Genomic DNA, 20,081 nt, shown 5'->3' with positions numbered 1-20,081 from the left:
AGCCTTCGACAGCCACTGGTCTGCTGTCTGTCTCTGGAATCGCAGAACGTGACTTGTGATCAACGTCAGTTACTTCTGAGTGTGGTTCGACAGGGTTCATCCACCCCCCTGACTCTAGCCTGTACCGGTACTGAAAATGTAGCTGTTTACCCAGGCTGCTGCCGCTGGTGGTCCGAAGCACCCTGAGAGCTGGACCGCAAGCCCTCAGTGGCATCTTTGGGACAGCTTAGAGCAGGTCTCCCAGCTCTCGTCATTGGCACATGCGATGGTGACACTTGTTTGGACCGAGGGGAAGAGGGCCGAGCCATCCTGGGCCCGATCGCGGCGCGGTGAGCTGCTTGCTCTATGTCCACTGCACGAGCCCTAAGCCAGGCCCTCAGGTGACCTTCACCCACATCCCCAGCACAGGCTCGCATGTGATAGGGGTCAACATGAGGTCTGCCCCCAGGTGCCAGTGAACCCTGACCTGAGGCGGCCCTCCGCTCCCACCCGGGGGCACCTGGGAGCCCGTGAGGGAAGCCTGGGAGTCCCTGCATGTCCTGAGCCCCCACAGTGCTGGGGAGTGCCACCCTCTTGCATCTGCTCTCCCCCTTCCCTGCCCTCCCCTGTGCCACCCCCAGCCTGCCTGCCTGACTTCATTGCTGGTGGCTATGGGCTCAGGGCTGCCCTCCCGAGGAGGTGGTACTGTCCTCTTGGTTCAAGAGAGAAGCTACCAACTGCTGGCCAAGGGGACTTCCCCCACCTGGATTCTGGCCACCTTCTCTTTTAAATTTTTATTGAGATTAAATTGACAAATGTTATTTTAGTTTTATGTGTACATGCTAATGACTTGATATATATATATTTTGCAAAATGAAGTTTTTCCTTTGATAAGTTTTAAGCACTACTCAGCAACTTCCAAGTATGCAGTACAGAATGGTGTTTAGTGTGATACATCAGAGGATGGGATGAATGGATGGTATCACTGATAGAATGGTCATGAACTTGGGCAAATTTTCGGAAATGGTTAGGGACAAGGCGGCCTGGCGTGCTGCAGTCCATGGGATCACAAAGAGTTGGAAGCGACTGGGCAACTGAACAACAATAGCATGGTATGTTACAGGGCAGTATTACGTTGTCCTGGGCCTTCTGGGGCTGCTCCTGTCCCCTTTGGAACACCTGCCCAAGTCCAGCCACCTTGGATTCCAGGCCTTTCAGCCCCAGGCCAGGGCCCACCTCTGAGCAGAAGAGAGCACAAAACACTGCAGACCCAGGCCCGGAGGTACATCGCCAGCTCCTCGGAGCCCTCATCTGCCCTACAGTCCTTCCAGAGAGCTCTGCTCTCCTTGAAAATCCCCACAGACAGCACGCGTTAATTGTCCCACAGCTCCTGAGCATCAGGGCATCAGAATGAGATGCAGGTCCAGCACCAATAAGCCTTGAGAATGTTGTGCTGAGCAACATGCTGGACACGAGAGACCACAAGCTGTGTACATTTACATGGAAAGGCCAAGATCAGTAAAGCCATGGGGCTGGGCGGGGAGAGGTGTGGAGGGGGATGCCTGGTAGTGGACACGGGGCTTCCTTTGGGGCTGTGAGGAAGTTCTGGAGCTGGGTAGAGGTGGTGAATGGCACACTGTTGTGAATGAAGTGAATGCCACTGAGTCATACTCTTTACAGTGGTTGAACTGGTGTTTGTTACCTATATTTTGCATGAGTTAGTGTTAATCACTCAGTCATGTCTGACCAGCTTTGTGACCCCATGGGCTGTAACCCATCAGGCATCTGTCCATGGAGTTCTCTGAAAGAATACTGGAATGGTTTGCCATGCCCTTCTCCAGGGGATCTTCCCAACCCAGAGATCGACCTGGGTTGGCTACATTGCAGGCAGATTACCAGTGAACAACAGGGAAGCCCTGTATTTTACCACATTAAAAAAAGCTTCGGTGAGGGATGGATGGGGAATTTGGGGTTAACAAATGCAAACTATTACATGTCTGTATAACTGACTCACTTTGTTATATAGCAGAAACTAATGCAACATTGTAAATTGACTATATGCCAATAAAATTTAAAAACAGCAACGAAACAGCCACACAAGGGGAGGTGACCACATGAGAACACCAGCAGGGAGCGTTGCAGGGTCCACTTTAGTCTCTAGATCCATTGATAATTCTTATTACTGTATTTGCACATTTCATCTTTAAGCCTTGTCTGATCTTTATCCTTTGAGTCATTTAAGTCACATAGTCAATATTGGGTTGGCCAGAAAGTTAAACCAGAATGAACTTGACTGACCAACCCATGCACCACAGAGCAAGTGAGACTAGCTCCCTGACCAGGAGCTGAGCCTGTGCCCTGGGCTGCGGAAGTGTGGAGTCCGAGCCACTGGGCCACCAGGGAATTCCTCCATTGTTTAAGAGTCCCATAGCATTTATTGTCATCTGGTAATAACATAAGGGTGAGCAGAACAATGTGAATACATGTTTTAGAACTACATCTCTAACAAAGGACACCTAAAAACCAACGGTATTGCCAAACAATTTCTCACTTTGTTGCTTCTAGTTGGAGACACTTTGGAGCAGAGTAGTATTATCTCCTTTTAGCATGATCTGACCCAGTTGTTTTCTTGACACTGTTTGAGAATGTCAAACAATTTCTCACTTCATCTGTCACTTCTAGTTGGAGACCCTTTGGAGCAGAGTAATATTTTCTCCTTTTAGCATGATCTGGCCCAGTTGTTTTCTTGACTTTGTTTTAGAATGAATCTTTTCTGCATCATCTAATATGAGGTTCATATACTCATCAAAACCAACGGTACAGCCCTGTATCTGCATATTCACTTGTTCATAAAGCCACACACCTGAGTCTGCGATCTGTTTTGCAAGCATCTGAAGATGAGATCGATGCGCTGCACCAGCACCTTCTGCACCCTCTGGCCCTGGCCCCGGAGCGCCATGCTGGAAGCTCACAAGCACCACACTGCTCCACACTCTGAGAAGGCCTATTTCTATCTTTTTAAAGTTTCTTTGCTGCACATGGGCTCAGTTGCGGCACTCAAGTTTAGTTGCAGGCAGATTAACCACTGGCCCACCAGGTAAGTCCTCCTATGTGCCTTTATATTCTGTGGTTCCCTGCAGATCTTTCAAACCCAGATGCACTGAATGGCATCTGCAGTGCCTGCTGGCTTTCATGCAGGCGCCTTGACCTGTGTGCCTGGTGAGTGTGTCAGCCCTGGCACCTTGTGGCCTGTGAAGTACTTTTTTCTCAGCGGGTGGGGGGTGGGCAGGGGGGATGTGTTTGTGTATCAGCATGTGATTTCAATTTATTAGGGAAGCATTTTTTTCTTTTCTGCTGAAAAGGTTTTTTTTTTTTTTGGTTTCTGTTTTTTCTTTCTTTTTGCCAGTCCCTGTATTTGGAGAAAGGATAACCCAGTGGGATATCTTTAGGGCCCCAGGTTTATGGGAAAGTCACCTGTTGGGTATATCACCTTTTACTGGCCCTTTAAACTGTGAGCCCATAAGGAAAAAGAATCTCAGCTCGATTGCTCATTGTGGCAAATAGCTCAGAACCCAGGTGGTTTAGGTGCTGTGACATCTGAGTTCTCACCTTCACTTGGTTATCTGGTCTGAAGATTCCGAATCCACTTGCTGTTAGAGGGTGAAAAGGGTCTTATTCAGCATTCCTAATTGTCATAAATGAGGGTGTAGATCAGAAACGGCAGCTCAGAACAGGCAGAGCCATGGAGCATGGTTGGGCCCAGAGACCTGAAGAGGGGCTGGGATTATTTGGAGGAAAGAGTCCCCCCAGGAAATACCAGGAGGGAAATAGGCCAAATCTGGGTCAACCTGAGGAAGAACGCTACCCTGGAAAGTGGGTGGCGCTCCTCTAGCTGCGAGCAAGTGAGGCTGCCGAGGGTGCAGGCTCTCATCTGGCGAAACTCAGGAAAGCAATTGTGGCAATATTCTCAAAAAGCCAGAAATTACACTTCTGAACAAATCCCCCAAGGGCATGACAATGTTAGTGCATAGATTTTTAGCTACAAATACTGAGGGCAAGGTTTTTTGCAAATTAGTTGTGAAAGTAGAAAACATAAGTGAAAAATCATACCTTTCCTGGGATTAGATCAAGTACCTGTCTTCTCTGCCTCTCTGGCCCTGCCTAGGGGGAGCTGCTGCGATCTCTGTGTTTTAAATTTCCTCTGATCATGTCAGTGTGAAACTGAATATATTCTTATGAGAAATCTCTCCAAATGTGCCACCGCCCCTCCCCACTGGGGTGTGAGTCACCCCTCTGGTGTGACCGCTGTCCCTGGTCACTTGGTGGTCCTCTCTGGAACCCGATGGACTGTCCTAGTAGCGCAGCACTCGTGTTCACAGTGACTCTTGTTTGAATAGTGGCCTCAGTGCCCAAGAGGAATTAATGCACCAAAGACCTCAAGCGCTTCCTTTAAGTGAAAAAGTAAATTATAGAGTTAATAGGGAAAGAAAAAAAACGTGCTGAGGTTGCTGAGATATACATAAGGACGACTCCTGTATGTGAAATTGTGAAGAAGGAAAAATTCATGCTGTTAAGCAATGTATGGCCGGAACCCACGGGAAGGCATGGGCAGTTGAGGTGCAGCAATTGGGAGTCCTTTCCTGAAGTTTCTGCGATGACCGTGATTGATTCCATGAGAAAAAATTTTTAAAGGAAGACGCTCTGAGTTCTGTCTGCTGTGTGGAATCGGGGCAGGGTGCGCTGCAGGCGCCACCTCCTCCGACCAGGTCCAGAGTCTGGCAAAGGCACCTTTGACCCCAAGCTTCCAAGTGCCCTGGGCGTTCAGGAGGCGCAGTCCCGCTCCACCCCGGCAGGGGCGCCCGTCCCTAATTTCCTCGCAAGCTGTGCCCGGCGGTACTAACTAGGTGCATATGAGGTGTCTGAAGGCGGCAGCGGGGAAGACGATCCGGGCGGGGCCCCTGGGGCCCGCGACGCCCGGTCCCGAGCGGCCAGAGCCCCAGCCGACACCTCCAAGTGGCCACGCTCAAAGGCATGGTGAGTCGCGGCTTACCACGTGTGAGTGGAGACCCCTTGTCCAGACTTACCGCTTCCCCTTGGGAGGGACGTCCCACCCCCACTCACACCGCCACCCCACCCTCGTCAGGCCCCTAGAAAAGAACACGGGCACAGCTGGGACTCTGTCTGCGGACTTTACTCAAACACTGGAGCCCCCAGCGACCACCCTCCCAATTTAGCCACTGCTGGGGGCCAGCGCCGAGATCACGTGGTTCAGAAACCTGACCAGTGAAGCGTGCATGTTGGGGCTGAAGTCTCCGGGGTAGTGCCGGGCGAGGGTCACCAGCAGGCAGTGGCACAGCAGCTGCAGACATACAGAGTGGTCCCCACGCGGTGCACCACCCCTTGCCTGGGGGGAGCCCCCTCCCCTGGCGACGGGCGTCGGCCCCACCCGCGAGCTCACCTTGAAAAAGACCGGGTCCACGCGCAGCTTGTGCGTGTGCAGCTCGCGAAGGTACGACAGGGTGCGCGGCAGGTCGTCCAGGTGGTTCACGGCCAGGACCAGCGCGTTGGCCACCTTCTGGCCGTGGGCTCTGACCTGGGCGGAGCCGGGGCTCAAGTTTAGGTGAAGGAAGTAGGTCTTGGAGGAAGGGAAGGCCACGAAGGTCCTGCGGGAGGAACGGCGAGTGAGGCGCGTCCTGATGGCCGGGCCTCGGGAGGAAGGGCTCCGGAACCGGACGGCGGGGGACGCATCCCCCGAGCCCGCTGAAGACAGGTGAGCCCTGATGCGCTGGGGCCGTGCGCACCTCTCCAGGGCCTCCGTCGTGTAGATGCCGACGTTGGTCCCGAGCTTCCGCCACAACGCGAGCACTGCAGCGCGGTCCGCCGGCGCCAGCACCATCGTGGAGACCAGCCTGCCGCGCTCTCGGCCTCTCGGTGAAGCCCGGGATGCGCCTGCGCCTGCGCCTCTCGGCCTGCTGCCCCCTTGGCCTCCGGGGGGCGCCGGGCCTCTGGTCGCAGAATCCGGCCAGGAGGGGTCTAGGAAATCTCCACGGAGCGTCAGCTCTGACCTGGGGCCTTCCCAATCGCCCTGGACCCTGAAATCCCTATTTTTGGAAACTAATATTTAGTATGTGTCAATATTAGGTGGCCCTGAATTTTAGCGTGGAGTTTGGCATTGAACGTCAGTCTGTTTTCTCATTTATGGTATATAAGGAAAGTAACAGCTTCTTCTTCCCAAGGTTGTTCCTGGTTCATAGCAGATGCCCTTTTCAGGACAATGAGCATTCAGAGTGGCTAGGATAGATCCTAAAAATAATAGCCAATACCTATAAAGCACTCATTCTGTGCCAGGCATCACTATACATCCTTTTTTAAAAATGCATTGAAATTCACATAAAATTTACTGTCTTAGCCATTTGAGGTGTACAATTCAGTGTCTTTAACTACATTCACACTATGTGTTACCATCACCACTAATTCCAGAACTTTCTTATCCCAAATAGAAATCTAGTTGGCGCTAATGGTAAAGAATCCACCTGCCAACGCAGGAGATTTAAGAGACATGAGTGTTGGGAACACAAGGGTTCGATCGCTGGGTCAGGATGATCCCCTGAAGGCGGGCACGGCAACCCACTCCAGTATTCTTGTCAGGAGAATCCCATGGACAGAGGAGCCTGGAGGGCTGTGGTCCATAGGATCGCAAAGAGTTGGACGCAACTGAAGCGACCTAGCACAGTACAGGATAGATCCCCCACATAATAGCTCATACCCATGTAGCACTCATTCTGTGCCAGGCATCACTATACATCCTTTAAAAAAATGCATTGAAATTTGCATAACATAAAATTTACTGTCTTAGCCATTTTCAGGTGTACAATCCAGTGATTTAATCATATTCACTGTGTGACCATCACCACTATCTAATTCCAGAACTTTTTCGTAATCCCAAAGAGAAACGCTGTCCCCATCAGCAGTCAGTCCATAACGCCTGCCCTCCAGCCCCTGGACATCACCAGTCTGCTCTTGGCCTCTGTGAATTTGCCTATTCTGGACATTTCATGTGAATAGAGCCATGCAGCACACGGTCTTTCGTATTTGCACTTCATTGCTTGTTATGGCTGGGTAACATGCCATTGTCTGTTTAGACCACATTTTGTTTGTCCTCTCATCTCTCGATGGACATTTGGGTTGTTTCTGCTTTTAGTCCAGGCTCTCATTTTGCCTAATAATAAAATAAGGAAGACTGCCTCTTACTGAGCTCATATGCTAAAAGCAGAGCACATTGAGGCAGGAAACTTGCCATCCATTTTCTGACAGAGACTCTTGGGCCCAGGGAAGAAAGGACACTGCTTCCCAAGCTGAAAGCTTGGGGCTGGACCACTGCCAGGACTGGACACCTCAAGCCGCAGGCGCTAGGGGCATTCTCCACAGGAAGAAAGCACCTCTGAGTGTAGGTGCCCTGCCCCTGGCTCTCCTCTCCACAGCAGCGCCAGGGGGAGTCAGTGGGCCTCAGGGCAGTGCAGGGCAGGGCAGGCCTCAGGATCCTGAGCTGGGCCCCCCAAATCAGGCCTTCAGACCCTCAATGGCCCAGTGGGTGTCGGGGGGGGGGTGTGTACCAGGTGACAGAGGTGCCTCCAGGACCTGGCCTGGCTCTGTAAGGGCACTATGCACCCCTAGCTTCCTCTAGGCACTTGGTGGGGAGGGAGGCACCCAGAGGGCCTCTGTGTTCTCGGCACCACCCAGCTCCGGGAGCAGCCCCGGGAGAGCTCTGAGTCGTGGCTGGAGGTCCACCAACAAATTGATCATTTGCACAAAAAACTCCGTGATGAACATGCAAGGCTCTGGGATGAATTCAGGGAAGGGCCAAGATACTCAGAAATCACTCCAGGCTGAGGGTGAGGGCTGCCCAGAGAATCCCAGGTAGTGGCAGTGGGGCAGGCTGCACCCCCACCCCTCCGTCCAGTTTTCCCCTTCTCTCTCTAGCTGCCTGAGAGCTCCTTGGTCCGAGGCAATGAGAACCTGGGCCGGTTCGCGGACACAGAGACCCGAGGCTACAGACAGACACTGCAGCCCACTCAGACTTTATTCAAAGATCAGGAGGTGAGAGTGCGCAGAGCGCAAGGGCGCTCCAGGCCAGGGTAGGGGTGGCCGAGGCTCCAGCTTAACGGTATTTGGAGGTCAGCACGGTGCTCACGTTGGCCAAGAACTTGTCCAGGGAGGCGTGGACCGCGGGGGTGAAATCACTGGGGTGGTGGCAGGCCAGGGTCACCAGCAGGGAGTGGCTCAGAAGCTGCCGAGAGAGGGGACGTCAGTGGGGCGGGGGCTGGGTGGGGGCGCCGCCGCATTCTCTGCCCCGCTAGCCCAGGTCTGTCCCGGCCCGGCCCGCGAGCTCACCTTAAAGTTGACCGGGTCCACACGCAGCTTATGGGCGTGCAGGTCACTCAGATCAGACAGAGTACCGGGCAGGTCGTCCAGGTGGCCCACCGCTTTGGTCAGCGCGGCGGCCACCTTCTCGCCGTGGCCCTTGACCTGGGCGGAGCCGTGGCTCAGGTCGAAGTGGGGGAAGTAGGTCTTGGTGGTGGGGAAGCTCAGGAACATCCTGGGTGAAGAGGCGGGAAAGCCGGGCTCAGGCCGAGAGGCCGGGTACAAGGACGCGCCCGGCGAGCGGCCCGGTCCCCTCGGGGCGGGTGCGGTGCTCACCTCTCCAGAGCCTCTGTGCCATAAGCTCCAGCGTTGCTGCCAACCTTGCCCCAGGCGGCCTTGACATTGGACTTGTCGGCGGCAGACAGCACCATGGTGGATTCTCTCTGAGTCTGGGTCAGGACCAGAAGAGTGCGGGGCTGCGAGTGCGCGAGCCTTTATGCGCCCGGCTCCAGGTGCACGCCCGCCCGCGCTGCGCTCATTGGCTGGCACGCGGCATGCGCGGCCGGACCAGGACCGCAGGGGGCGCGCGGAGTCCGACCTGCGCCCGGCCGGGCGATGGGTGCTTCCCTCACCCACCCAGACCTGGACTCTGACCGGGGGTTCTTGCTTCCACCGTCTGCTTCCCGCCCGCTGCGTCCACCTTCCCCGGACGTGGTAGCCTCGCGCCAGGTGGCAGGGGCGGGATTGTGGAGCTGGGTAGATGCCCGCTCCTGCATCCTGCAGGAGTTCCCCAGCTGTCTTGAGAACGGAAGGGAGGAAGTCAGCCCGTGCTACCCACCCCGGACCTAAGCTTGGCACACTCTGGGCATTTTAAACTTGGGCAGTATCAGTGAAGGAACGGGCGACTGAGTGCGCCTAGTCCATGCCAGAGGCAGCCCGACGCAACACACTTGGCTCACCGTTCACATGTAATCAGCGAATTCCTCCCCACCCCCGTCCAACCCTCCTGTTCCTCTTCAGCCTTGGCGCTTCGAGCTTCCTTTCTTTCCGCAGAGAGTTTTTGGGTGCAACTGAGTGGCAGTCTTGGAAGGAACAGATACTGAGAGCGGGTTACAGAATTTGCAAGGAGTTCAAGTCCGGGTTCAAGTCTCTTCTCCCAGGTGCTGGTTCCTGCAGCCCGGCCGTTTCAAGGCAAGACTGGAACGTTTCTCAGCAGAAGTCTTCCATTCATAATATGGGAAGACCTCCAGCATAGACATAAGGAAAAGAGAAATGACTTATGAGAACAATTGACAAAGGATTTTACCGGAAAATTAACAGGAATATCGAAATAAGTGAGACAGAACTGAATGAACTGGCCAGAAAATAGGTAGAGGAGACACAGATCAGTGAGAAGAAAAAGTTGAAGGAAAAAATGTGTAAGGTAGAATGCTATTTTTTTGGGGAAAAAAAGTACAGTTATAGACATAACTGCATCCCCTCAGCACAGAATAGGAGCCAGTGGGCTCAGTCCCAGACTTTGAACCTCAGCTGTTTCTGTGGGGGTTGGGGAGACAGGATGGAGGGACTCTCACTCTTTTGAATAACATAAAGGTGCACGTGTGAAAACATTGTTGTTTAGTCGCTCAGTCATGTCCAACTCTTTTGCGACCCCATGAACTGTAGCCCACTAGGGCCCTCTGTCCATGGGATTTTCCTGCAAGAATACTGGAGTGGGTTGCCATTTCCCTCCAGGGGATCTTCTCAACCCACGGATGGAACCTGCATCTCCTGCTTTGCAGGCAGATTTTTTTTTTTAAACCACTGAGCTGCTGGGGAAGTCCCTTGTGAAAACGTAGGTGGATTTTAACTTTTCATTTATTTTCTACATTTAAATAAAAGTGAATGGGGCCGCGGGATAGTGGAAGAGTAAGGTCCGTCTAGTCAAGGCTATGGTTTTTCCTGTGGTCATGTATGGATGTGAGAGTTGGACTGTGAAGAAGGCTGAGCGCCGAAGAACTGATACTTTTGAACTGTGGTGTTGGAGAAGACTCTTGAGAGTTCCTTGGACTGCAAGGAGATCCAACCAGTCCATTCTGAAGATCAACCCTGGGATTTCTTTGGAAGGAATGATGCTAAAGCTGAAACTCCAGTACTTTGGCCACCTCATGCGAAGAGTTGACTCACTGGAAAAGAGTCTGATGCTGGGAGGGATTGGGGGCAGGAGGAGAAGGGGACGACCAAGGATGAGATGGCTGGATGGCATCACGGACTCAATGGACGTGAGTCTGAGTGAACTCCGGGAGATGATGATGAACAGGGAGGCCTGGCGTGCTGCGATTCATGGGGTTGCAAAGAGTCAGACACTACTGAGCGACTGAACTGAACTGAAGGTTAGAGGGGAAGTAACTCCGCAGCTGTTCAGAGGTCCTTGCCCCAAAAGAACCTAATCATCAGTGGCCCCGCCACCCTCCTCACCTTTTATCCAACGAGGAGTTGCCCTGAAGATGAGGGTGGAGGGGTGGGGGTGCAGGGCTGGGCTGGAGGGGCTGATTGGGTCCTTAAGGGCTACAGGGTGGGTGGGGTGCTCGAGGTTCCAGTGTGGAGTCCAAGGGCCTTTCTGAAGATTGCTCACAGGACCAAGGCAGAACTGCCAAGAGCCCCAGGAGCCCGGATGTGGGGAGGGGGCTTAGAGGCCAGGGAACGCAGGGCTGGGGGCACGGTGAGTTTCGCTGACTCCAGGGACAAGGGAGGGAGGAGCCTGCTGAAGGCGGAAGCGAGCTCGAGGCCCCTCTTCTCACTGACTGCCCCTCCCCCGCAAGGCCCCAGAGAGTTCCTGGGACCCAGCACTGGGTGCCTGGGCTGCGACCCCTGTTCCAACCCCCCTTGTCTCTGATCGGGAGGAAGTGGAATCTCCTGGAGGTTGTCCTGCCCCTACTTTTGCACCAGGAAGAGCCTCTTTGTGTGGTTTGTTTTTTGTTTTCATCTATGTTTAAGGGGGATCAGAAAAATTTCAAAACAGGGTGGCTATTTCAGCACTCCCCACCTCAGAGAGAACCCTTGGAAGTCTTCCCAGGAGGGGAACTTGGTTCAGCAGATTCTGGGACCCTCAGCCTTAGCTCCCCGCCCTCCTCCACCCTCCCACTCCTAGAGACTGAGAACCACGCCCACCCCGGCCGGTTCGCAGACGCAGAGACCGGAGGCTACAGACAGACACTGCAGCCCACTCAGACTTTATTCAAAGATCAGGAGGTGAGAGTGCGCAGAGCGCAAGGGCGCTCCAGGCCAGGGTAGGGGTGGCCGAGGCTCCAGCTTAACGGTATTTGGAGGTCAGCACGGTGCTCACGTTGGCCAAGAACTTGTCCAGGGAGGCGTGGACCGCGGGGGTGAAATCATTGGGGAGGTGGCAGGCCAGGGTCACCAGCAGGGAGTGGCTCAGAAGCTGCCGAGAGAGGGGACGTCAGTGGGGCGGGGGCTGGGTGGGGGCGCCGCGGCATTCTCTGCCCCGCTAGCCCAGGTCTGTCCCGGCCCGGCCCGCGAGCTCACCTTAAAGTTGACCGGGTCCACACGCAGCTTGTGGGCGTGCAGGTCACTCAGATCAGACAGAGTACCGGGCAGGTCGTCCAGGTGGCCCACCGCTTTGGTCAGCGCGGCGGCCACCTTCTCGCCGTGGCCCTTGACCTGGGCGGAGCCGTGGCTCAGGTCGAAGTGGGGGAAGTAGGTCTTGGTGGTGGGGAAGCTCAGGAACATCCTGGGTGAAGAGGCGGGAAAGCCGGGCTCAGGCCGAGCGGCCCGGGACAAGGACGCCCCCGGCGCCCGGCGAGCGGCCCGGTCCCCTCGGGACGGGTGCGGTGCTCACCTCTCCAGAGCCTCTGCGCCATAAGCTCCAGCGTTGCCGCCAACCTTGCCCCAGGCGGCCTTGACATTGGACTTGTCGGCGGCAGACAGCACCATGGTGGATTCTCTCTGAGTCTGGGTCAGGACCAGAAGAGTGCGGGGCTGCGAGTGCGCGAGCCTTTATGCGCCCGGCGCCAGGGGCACGCCCGCCCGCGCTGCGCTCATTGGCTGGCGCGGGGCCAGGAGGTGGAGGCCTGGAAAGGTGGGTCTGGAGAGGGTGTAGGGTGTCGGGGTCCCAAGGTGGCCCCTTTTCTGTCCCTCTTTGGCTGCAATCCAGCTATTTATGGTACCTTCTACCCTGGTCCTGTGGGTCGAACAGCTCACACACTTTTCTGAGCCACCCAAACCCCCTGGAACCGAGTTTTCCGTTTGCCAGCCTGGGAGAGGAGCACAGTCTTTTCCGAAGTGAAGCAAGCTGCTTTCGCACTAAAGGGCATGGACCGAGGGGCCTTCTGCCCAGTCTGGGTGAGGGATTAGTGTCCAGCATCCCCCTTCGAACTTGGTCACTGACTGTCCAGCCCTGCACATACCCGAGACTGTCATCCAGGGAACCATCCTCATTCAGAGTCTGGAGAGCTTGGAGGGTTGGGCTCTTGTCTTTGCAAAGGCTCTGGACTGATCGCTAAGATCTCTGCTCCAGTACTGCCAAGGAGAGATTGACTGTGTGTGTGTCTCTGTCTGTCTGTGTGTAAGATGGGGCGCTATGCCCCTGGGGCCTCAGAGGCTGACCCAGAGTGCTGGAGCTGGGGTGGGGGTCGGGTAGACTCGGCCTGCCAGGCAACCAGCCTTCCTTAGAATTATTATTTCAAAAATCACTTCAAAGACCCAGTGAAGTTGGGGATTTTTTGGTCGGGTGGGTGCACAAGGCTCAGATTGCTTAGGGACATGCATAGTGTCACACAGTGTGTCTATGTGGACTAGGAATGTGTCCCTGCCCCAGGAGATTCAGAGGAAGAGACTAATTCGGCCGAGGGCCAGGCAACCACAGACTGAGCACTGGAGTTGGAGGAGGAAATGGGCGAGGAACTGAGGTGAGGGTCCAGGGATCCCTGGGCCACCAAGTCTGATTGACCTCAGGCCAGAAACTTGGCTGCGGGTCTCTGGTGCTGCTACAGTGTGTTAAGGAGGGGAAGATTGACGCTTGCAGTTCCTGAGGAAGCTAGTGATGGAAATGAATGAGAGTGAATGAGGACGTGCTTAGCCAACGGTCTGGCAGCCGCGATGCCAAAAGGGGGTACTCGATGGGCCCACCACATGCCGCTGCCCCAGGAGGGCAACTGTCTCAGGGTGCCAGGTGGTTCCAGACCCAGGACTGTCAGCCCTGGAAATGTCCTCATTCAGGCTGTGTTGCGTGCCAGAGGCCCCGCTCCTGGGCCCCTGGTTCCACTGTCAGCAAAGATTCAGGGTTGCGCCCTACGGTTCCAGGAGTCTCCCCCCAGGACCCGGAGCTTCTCCGCCCCGCGACTTCGACGTCAGTCCGTCTGCTCCCCAAAGACCACACTGCGCAGGTTCCAGCCTATTGAGGCCTGTTTATTGAATTTCGCTGACCTAGACCCGCGGGGCACGGAACTCAGCGGTACTTCTCCGTCAGCACCACGGCCACGCCCGTCAGGAACTTATCCCACGCCGCCTGCATCTCCACCGTGTATTCGCCCTGCAGGTGGGAGGCCAGCACCACCTGGAAACACTGGATCACCAGCTGCCGGAGAAGAGGCCGGTGAGAAGGGCCCTGTCCTCGCCGGCGCCTCCCCGAACGCCTCCCCGCCCGCCTCGGCTGCGCCGCGAGCCCTGCTGCGCCCCGGATGGCTCACTGGGAAGTTGGTGGGGTCCACGCGCAGCACTTGTGCGTGCAGGTCCGCAAGCGGGCTCAGGACTGCGTGCAAGTTGTCCATGTACTGCACGGCCACGCCCACCGCCTGGAGCATGCGTTGACCGTGGCTCAGCAGCTGCACCTCGTCTGGCTGGTCACCCAGGTGTCTGAAGTAGACCTTGGTGCTAGGGTACACAGTGAAGAGCCTGCGGGAGCAGGGATGTGGGGAGGACGGTCCCTCCAGCGTCTGCGCTGCCCAGACCCCGGGAAAACCCGCTCAGACTCGCCACCAACCCGGGACTCGGGCCCAGCACCCTGGTCTCCTCCTCCCAGCGATTCTGGAGACCCCGCCCCAACCCACCTGAGCAGCAGCTCCGCCCCGAAGGACGCCTCGTGGCCGGCGATCAGGTCCCAGACCTGAGCTATGTGGGCGCGCTCTTGGGCGCTGAGCATGGCGCTGGCGTGGCGTGCTTTAGGGGCCGCTCCCGCTGCCCCGGCCTCCTTATAGCGGGCACCCCCCCTAGCGCCCCGCCCGCCCTTATCTTCAGGAGCGCGGCGAGAACCTGACGACCCAGGTCGCCAACCCAGGTCCTCCTCGCCGCGGAGAAACTAAATCACGCCGTGTGTGGGTGCCTTTGCTGCAGACTTTAGAGGGGTCTGCAATTATTCCTCTGAAGGCAAAGTTACTGCTCCGCCAGACAGAGCCAATGGAGGGACAGGGAGAAAGAACGTGGGGCTGGAAGCCCCCTTAATCTGAGGGGCCAGGAGGTTTCAGGGGTCTTCGCAGCGGTGAGCTGGGATGACAAGCTCTGAGGGAAGTAGTCTGAGTCCCGACGCGTACCCATCGCGCCGAGTGAAGCCACAGGCTGGGTGACACGGGGTGGGACAGAGGTCCCAGTGCAGGTCTGACCCGAGAACGCGGCGTGGACGGTGCTGGGCTGCCCTGCTCCTTCCGGTCGCTACTCTGGGCTCTGCAGGCCAAGGACCGCTCCAAAGCGCCCCTTGGAGTCACTCCAGGCTGGGGGGTGACACCGTGTTGGGCTGCGTTCCTGCCAAGTCCTCATTCTCTCCCGTCACTCTTCCCTCTTTCCCCCAATACTGAGAACGCACGACCAGGCTCCTTCCATCCTCATCCATTTATTGGGGGTCCCTATGAAACACTAATAGGGTGCAGAGGAAGAGGAGGGCTCGAAGCCTGTTCTTGGGGTCCTGCGGCGGCCTCAGCGGTACTTCTCCGTCAGGACGCCGGACACGATGGACAGGAACTTGTCCCAGGCGGCGTGCGCGTCGGCCGTGAAGTCGGCGGGGAAGTGCGAGGCCAACGTGACCAGCAGGCAGTGGGACAGGAACTGGGGAGGGAGGGAGAGCGGTCAGTGCTGTCTGCCCGGACGAAGCTCCGCCTCTGGGACCTCGTCCCGCCCCCGGGACCCCGGCCCCAGAAGCAGCCCCGCCCAGAGGCCCCGCCCCGCCCCAAACCCCGCCCACAGAGACATCGCCCCGCCCCGGGACCCGCCCACAGAGACCTCCTCCCGCCCCGGGACTCCGGGACCCCAGCCCCGAAAAGGCGCCCCCGGGGCCCCGCGCCCACCTTGAAGTTGACCGGGTCCACGCGCAGCACGTAGGCGTGCAGCTCGCTCAGCTTGGACAGCGCGCTCGTCACGTTGTCGATGCTCTTGACCGCGTCGCCCACGGCGGCCACCACCTTGGAGCCGTGCGCGCGCAGCTGCGCGGAGCCCGAGTGCAGGTCGAAGTGCGGGAAGTAGGTCTTGGCCTGCGGGTAGCAGGAGAAGAGCCTGCGGGCGGGCGGGCGCCTTAGTGACCGCTCCGGGTGACTCTCGCGGTAGCCGCTGCTCAGTACGGCCCGGCCACCTCACCCTGACCGCCCGTCTGCCGGTCATTCCTTCCTTCCCTGCCTCCCTCCCTCCACGTGATTGTGGGGACCTGGGTGCTGGGCCCCGAGAGACACAGGTGACCCTCAGACCGCCCCCATCACCTCCTCCTCCTGCCTCTGACCACCGAGACACTCCTCACCGGCTCATGCTCACTGACCCTTCTCACTGACCATCTTCAGTGACCCCCTCACTGACCACCTCACTGACCCTCCTCACTGACCCCTCCTCAATGACCCCACCTCAATCACCCTCCTCACTCACTCTCCTCTCTCCCTCCTCACTCTCCCTCCTCACTCACCCTCCTCACTCTCCCTCCTCACTCACCCTCCTCCCTCAGTTTCCTCACTCTCCCTCCTCACTCTCCTCACTGTCCCCTCCTCACTCACCCTCCTCACTGTCCCTCCTCACTCACCCTCCTCAGTCACCCCTCTCACTCTCCTCACTGTCCCCTCCTCACTGTCCCCTCCTCACTCTCCCTCCTCACTCACCCTCCTCACTCACCCTCCTCACTCTCCCTCCTCACTCTCCCTCCTCACTCTCCCTCCTCACTCTCCCCCTCCTCCACTCACCCTCCCGCACTCCTCCCTCCTCACTCTCCCCTCCTCACTCACCCTCACTCTCCCTCCTCACTCACCCTCCGCACTCACTCTCCGCACTCTCCCTCCTCACTCACCCTCCTCCCTCACTTTCCTCACTCTCCCTCCTCACTCACCCTCCTCACTCTCCCTCCTCACTCACCCTCCTCACTCACCCTCCTCACTCACTCTCCTCCCTCTCCCTCCTCACTCTCCCTCCTCACTCACTCTCCTCCCTCACTCTCCTCACTCTCCCCTCCTCACTCACCCTCCTCACTCTCCTCACTCTCCCCTCCTCACTCACCCTCCTCACTCTCCTCACTCTCCCCTCCTCACTCACCCTCCTCACTCTCCTCACTCTCCCCTCCTCACTCACTCTCCTCACTCACCCTCCTCACTCACTCTCCTCCCTCACTTTCCTCACTCTCCCCTCCTCACTCACCCTCCTCACTGTCCCTCCTCACTCACCCTCCTCAGTCACCCCTCCTCACTCTCCTCACTCTCCCCTCCTCACTCACCCTCCTCACTCTCCTCACTCTCCCTCCTCACTCACCCTCCTCACTCACCCTCCTCACTCACTCTCCTCACTCACCCTCCTCACTCACCCTCCTCACTCACTCTCCTCACTCACCCTCCTCACTCACTCTCCTCCCTCTCCCTCCTCACTCACCCCTCCTCAGTCTCCTCACTGTCCCCTCCTCACTCACTCTCCTCCCTCACTTTCCTCACTCTCCCCTCCTCACTCACCCTCCTCACTCTCCCTCCTCACTCACCCTCCTCACTCACCCTCCTCACTCTCCTCACTCACCCTCCTCACTCACTCTCCTCACTCACCCTCCTCACTCACCCTCCTCACTCTCCCTCCTCACTCACCCTCCTCACTCACCCTCCTCACTCTCCCCTCCTCACTCTCCCCTCCTCACTCACCCTCCTCACTGTCCCTCCTCACTCACCCTCCTCAGTCACCCCTCCTCACTGACCCCTGTTCTCACTGACTCCTGACCTCACTGACCCACAAGGTCCCCTCCAGGCTCTACCCCAGCCCACCTGGTGCTCACCTCTCCAGGGTCTCGGTGCCAATGACGTCTGCCTGTGTGGAGATCTTGCTCCACAGGGACAGGATGATGGTCCTCTCAGTCCTGGTCAGAGACATGGTGGCAGCTGAGCGGGAGCTTGACTTACTGAAAACTGGTGTTGGTGATGCTCAGCCCCCAGGGTCCCCTTATATATGTGGAACCAGGGTTGGGGCCAGGGTCATCACTGGGAGAAGGGAGGGGGCAATGGGGTGGGTTTCTTATCATTTCCAGTGACAGCGGGTGGTCAGGGCCTGGTGGGCTTAATGGCTGAGGGGCTGTCACTTCGGCTGCCCCTGCAGAGCCACAGCCAGGGCAGGTCACAGGGAGATAGGGGCCCTGGCCTGGCCGAGGGTCCGTGTGTCCACCCAGCCCAGGGCCCAGCCTCCATAACGATTGTCCCTGACCTGCCTGTCCCTCTGAGGGAAGGATGACCTGGGGGGCATCCCTCCCAGAAGCGCTCTGTGTTCTTACTTTAAGTTTCTGCGGCTCCACCTGATGAGAAAAATGAAGCCAGCTGTCGCAAGGTGGGAGTAACAGTCTTGGCTTCTGGCCCTCTCCAGCCTTTGCTGTAGCCCCCTCCTCACCTGGGTGAGGCTCCTTCTGAGGTCTCCTCCACCCACAGGCCCCCAGATGCCTGGTGGGGGCCTCTGCCAGCTGGCACCCAGGGGAGGGGCTGGCCCTTCACGCAGTGCCTGGGGCACAGAAACCCACAGTTTTCCCTCCCAGGTTTCCATCCCAGCTGGTGTCCTCATCTGCTTTACCCTCTTAGCTTATCTCCTCCTCCCCAAGGCAACCATTTCTATGTGCTTCATGGGCTCCTTGTTCTCGCACGAGTATGTATATATATACAAAATTAAACAGATTATAGCTTAATTAAAATTTTTAAATTCTTATAAACATTTCCTTATAAGCACATCTCTTGAAAGATAGGATTGTTTTAATAAGAAGGGGAAGAAATTGGATATACCACAATTAATTTGGGCTTCCCTCATAGCTCAGCTGGTAAAGAATCCGCCTGCAATGCAGGAGACCCTGATTCGATTCCTGGGTTGGGAAGATCCTCTGGAGAAGGGATAGGTTACCCTCTCCAGTATTCTTGGGCTTCCCTGGTGGCCCAGATGGTAAAGAATTCACCTACAAAGCAGGAGACTCAGGTTTGATCTCTGGGTTGGGAAGATCCCCTGGAGGAGGGCATAGCAACCCACTCCAGTATTCTTGCCTGGAGAATCACCATGGACAGAGGAACCTCTCAAGCTAAAGTCCATGGGGTCACAAAGAGTTGGACATGACTGAGCGACTAAGCACAGCACAGCACATGGTTGATTTACAAGGTTCTGTTAATTTCTGCCACACAGCAAAGTGACTCAGTTATGCACACATATACAGTCCTTGTCATATTCTTTCTCATTATGATTTATCCCAAGGGATTGAATATAGTTCCCTGTGCTAGATAGTAGGACTTGCTGTTTATCCACTCTATATGCAATAGTCTGTATCTACCAGTCCCTCCTTCCCCCTTTCTTCCTCCTATTTGACAGCCACAGTCTGTCCTCATTTTCCAGGATAGGTTTGTTTGTGGCATATTTTGGAATCCACATATAAGTGATATCATATGCTGTTTGTCTTTCTCTGTCTGACTTCGTTTAGTATTGTAATCTCTAGTTGCCTCTATGTTGCTTCAAATGGCGTTATTTTGTTCTTTTCATGGCTGAGGAGTATTCCGTTGTATGCATATACCACATTTTCTTCATCCATTCCTCTGTCAGTGGACATGTGGGTCCTTTCCATGTCTTGGCTATTGTGAATAGTGCTGCTATGAACATAGGAGTGCATGTGTCTTTCTGAATTATAGTTTTGTCCGGATATATGCCCAGGAATGGGGTTGCTGTATCATATGGGAATCCATGTTTAGCTTTCTGAGGCGCCTGTGTACTGTTTTCCATCGTGGCTGCACCAACTTGCATTCCCACCAGCAGTGAGGGAGAGTTCTCTTTTCTCTACTCTCTTCAGCACTTATTTGTAGACTTTTAAATGATGGCCATTCTGACCGGTGTGCGGTGGTAGCTCGTGGTAGTATATATGGATATATTTCTATTTGACTGTGCCAGGTCTAAGTTGCAGCACATGGGATCTTTAGCTGTGGCATGTGGGATCTAGTTCTCTGACCAGGGATCACACCTGGGCCCCCTGCATTGGGAGCATGTTGTCTTAGCCACTGGACCACCAAGGAAGTCCCCCCAATATTATTTAAATGGAAGGAAGGGATGGATAGAAGGCAGCAGACTGGTAAACAACTGTCCCCAGGTGATGGGACTGCAGGAGTTCTAGCTTGCTTGGTTTTGCATGTTCTCACGGGGCTTCCTCCTGAGCACAGGTTCCTGGAACCACCAGGTGCCATGAGGTGGAGCTGAGCTGTGGACGGCCTGGCACCGTGCCCCGGTCTCTGTGTCTGAGCCGGGGGTTCCCCCATCCCAGAGCCCAGGCCTTGGTCCTCTGGAGTCTTGCTCCTCTC

The 20,081-nt window shown here is 56.1% G+C and overlaps 5 protein-coding genes and 1 pseudogene across 6 annotated transcripts; all 6 read right to left on the bottom strand.

Moving 5' to 3' along the window:
• On the bottom strand, positions 1,848-3,714 carry LOC106503561 (annotated as a pseudogene).
• On the bottom strand, positions 3,846-6,355 carry LOC102186172 (hemoglobin subunit theta-1). Of its 2 annotated transcripts, XM_005697335.3 has the most exons (3): positions 5,781-6,355; positions 5,438-5,642; positions 5,161-5,338 (listed from the first exon to the last, which is right to left on the bottom strand). In XM_005697335.3, the coding sequence occupies exons 1-3, from the start codon at positions 5,873-5,875 to the stop codon at positions 5,210-5,212; spliced, it is 429 nt and encodes a 142-aa protein (XP_005697392.1). In that variant the 5' UTR covers positions 5,876-6,355; the 3' UTR covers positions 5,161-5,209. The 2 variants fall into 2 exon arrangements, with proteins under 2 accessions (XP_017895581.1, XP_005697392.1); XM_018040092.1 differs by having other exon boundaries at positions 3,846-5,338; positions 5,438-6,355.
• LOC102168959 (hemoglobin subunit alpha-2-like) lies at positions 8,041-8,825 on the bottom strand. The gene is made up of 3 exons (XM_018040091.1): positions 8,677-8,825; positions 8,371-8,575; positions 8,041-8,266 (listed from the first exon to the last, which is right to left on the bottom strand). The coding sequence occupies exons 1-3, from the start codon at positions 8,769-8,771 to the stop codon at positions 8,138-8,140; spliced, it is 429 nt and encodes a 142-aa protein (XP_017895580.1). The 5' UTR covers positions 8,772-8,825; the 3' UTR covers positions 8,041-8,137.
• On the bottom strand, positions 11,536-12,322 carry LOC102168680 (hemoglobin subunit alpha-1/2). The gene is made up of 3 exons (XM_018040090.1): positions 12,179-12,322; positions 11,866-12,070; positions 11,536-11,761 (listed from the first exon to the last, which is right to left on the bottom strand). The coding sequence occupies exons 1-3, from the start codon at positions 12,271-12,273 to the stop codon at positions 11,633-11,635; spliced, it is 429 nt and encodes a 142-aa protein (XP_017895579.1). The 5' UTR covers positions 12,274-12,322; the 3' UTR covers positions 11,536-11,632.
• On the bottom strand, positions 13,726-14,501 carry HBM (hemoglobin subunit mu). Its single transcript, XM_013974522.2, has 3 exons — positions 14,388-14,501; positions 14,028-14,232; positions 13,726-13,915 (listed from the first exon to the last, which is right to left on the bottom strand). Exons 1-3 carry the CDS (start codon positions 14,477-14,479, stop codon positions 13,787-13,789), a joined length of 426 nt encoding a protein of 141 aa, XP_013829976.1. The 5' UTR covers positions 14,480-14,501; the 3' UTR covers positions 13,726-13,786.
• On the bottom strand, positions 15,028-17,671 carry LOC108633874 (hemoglobin subunit zeta). Its single transcript, XM_018040089.1, has 3 exons — positions 17,552-17,671; positions 15,615-15,819; positions 15,028-15,375 (listed from the first exon to the last, which is right to left on the bottom strand). The coding sequence occupies exons 1-3, from the start codon at positions 17,644-17,646 to the stop codon at positions 15,247-15,249; spliced, it is 429 nt and encodes a 142-aa protein (XP_017895578.1). The 5' UTR covers positions 17,647-17,671; the 3' UTR covers positions 15,028-15,246.

The sequence above is a fragment of the Capra hircus genome, chromosome 25 (assembly GCF_001704415.2).
Source record: "Capra hircus breed San Clemente chromosome 25, ASM170441v1, whole genome shotgun sequence".
Classification (NCBI taxonomy): Eukaryota; Metazoa; Chordata; class Mammalia; order Artiodactyla; family Bovidae; genus Capra; species Capra hircus.
This window is presented reverse-complemented; position numbering and strand designations above follow the sequence as displayed.

Bases quoted from the DNA above. Each gene is read 5' to 3' on its own strand.
- LOC102168680 (XM_018040090.1), bottom strand. From the start codon at position 12,273: ATGGTGCTGTCTGCCGCCGACAAGTCCAATGTCAAGGCCGCCTGGGGC. The intron at 12,071-12,178 runs GTGAGCACCGCA...CTCTTCACCCAG, and splicing joins GGCGCAGAGGCTCTGGAGAG to GATGTTCCTGAGCTTCCCCA. The intron at 11,762-11,865 runs GTGAGCTCGCGG...CTCTCTCGGCAG, and splicing joins TGGACCCGGTCAACTTTAAG to CTTCTGAGCCACTCCCTGCT.
- LOC102186172 (XM_018040092.1), bottom strand. From the start codon at position 5,875: ATGGTGCTGGCGCCGGCGGACCGCGCTGCAGTGCTCGCGTTGTGGCGG. The intron at 5,339-5,437 runs GTGAGCTCGCGG...GTATGTCTGCAG, and splicing joins TGGACCCGGTCTTTTTCAAG to CTGCTGTGCCACTGCCTGCT.
- LOC108633874 (XM_018040089.1), bottom strand. From the start codon at position 17,646: ATGTCTCTGACCAGGACTGAGAGGACCATCATCCTGTCCCTGTGGAGC. The intron at 15,820-17,551 runs GTGAGCACCAGG...GCCCGCCCGCAG, and splicing joins GGCACCGAGACCCTGGAGAG to GCTCTTCTCCTGCTACCCGC. The intron at 15,376-15,614 runs GTGGGCGCGGGG...CTCCCTCCCCAG, and splicing joins TGGACCCGGTCAACTTCAAG to TTCCTGTCCCACTGCCTGCT.
- LOC102168959 (XM_018040091.1), bottom strand. From the start codon at position 8,771: ATGGTGCTGTCTGCCGCCGACAAGTCCAATGTCAAGGCCGCCTGGGGC. The intron at 8,576-8,676 runs GTGAGCACCGCA...CTCTTCACCCAG, and splicing joins GGCACAGAGGCTCTGGAGAG to GATGTTCCTGAGCTTCCCCA. The intron at 8,267-8,370 runs GTGAGCTCGCGG...CTCTCTCGGCAG, and splicing joins TGGACCCGGTCAACTTTAAG to CTTCTGAGCCACTCCCTGCT.
- HBM (XM_013974522.2), bottom strand. From the start codon at position 14,479: ATGCTCAGCGCCCAAGAGCGCGCCCACATAGCTCAGGTCTGGGACCTG. The intron at 14,233-14,387 runs GTGGGTTGGGGC...CTGCTCCCGCAG, and splicing joins GGGGCGGAGCTGCTGCTCAG to GCTCTTCACTGTGTACCCTA. The intron at 13,916-14,027 runs GTGAGCCATCCG...CTTCTCCGGCAG, and splicing joins TGGACCCCACCAACTTCCCA to CTGGTGATCCAGTGTTTCCA.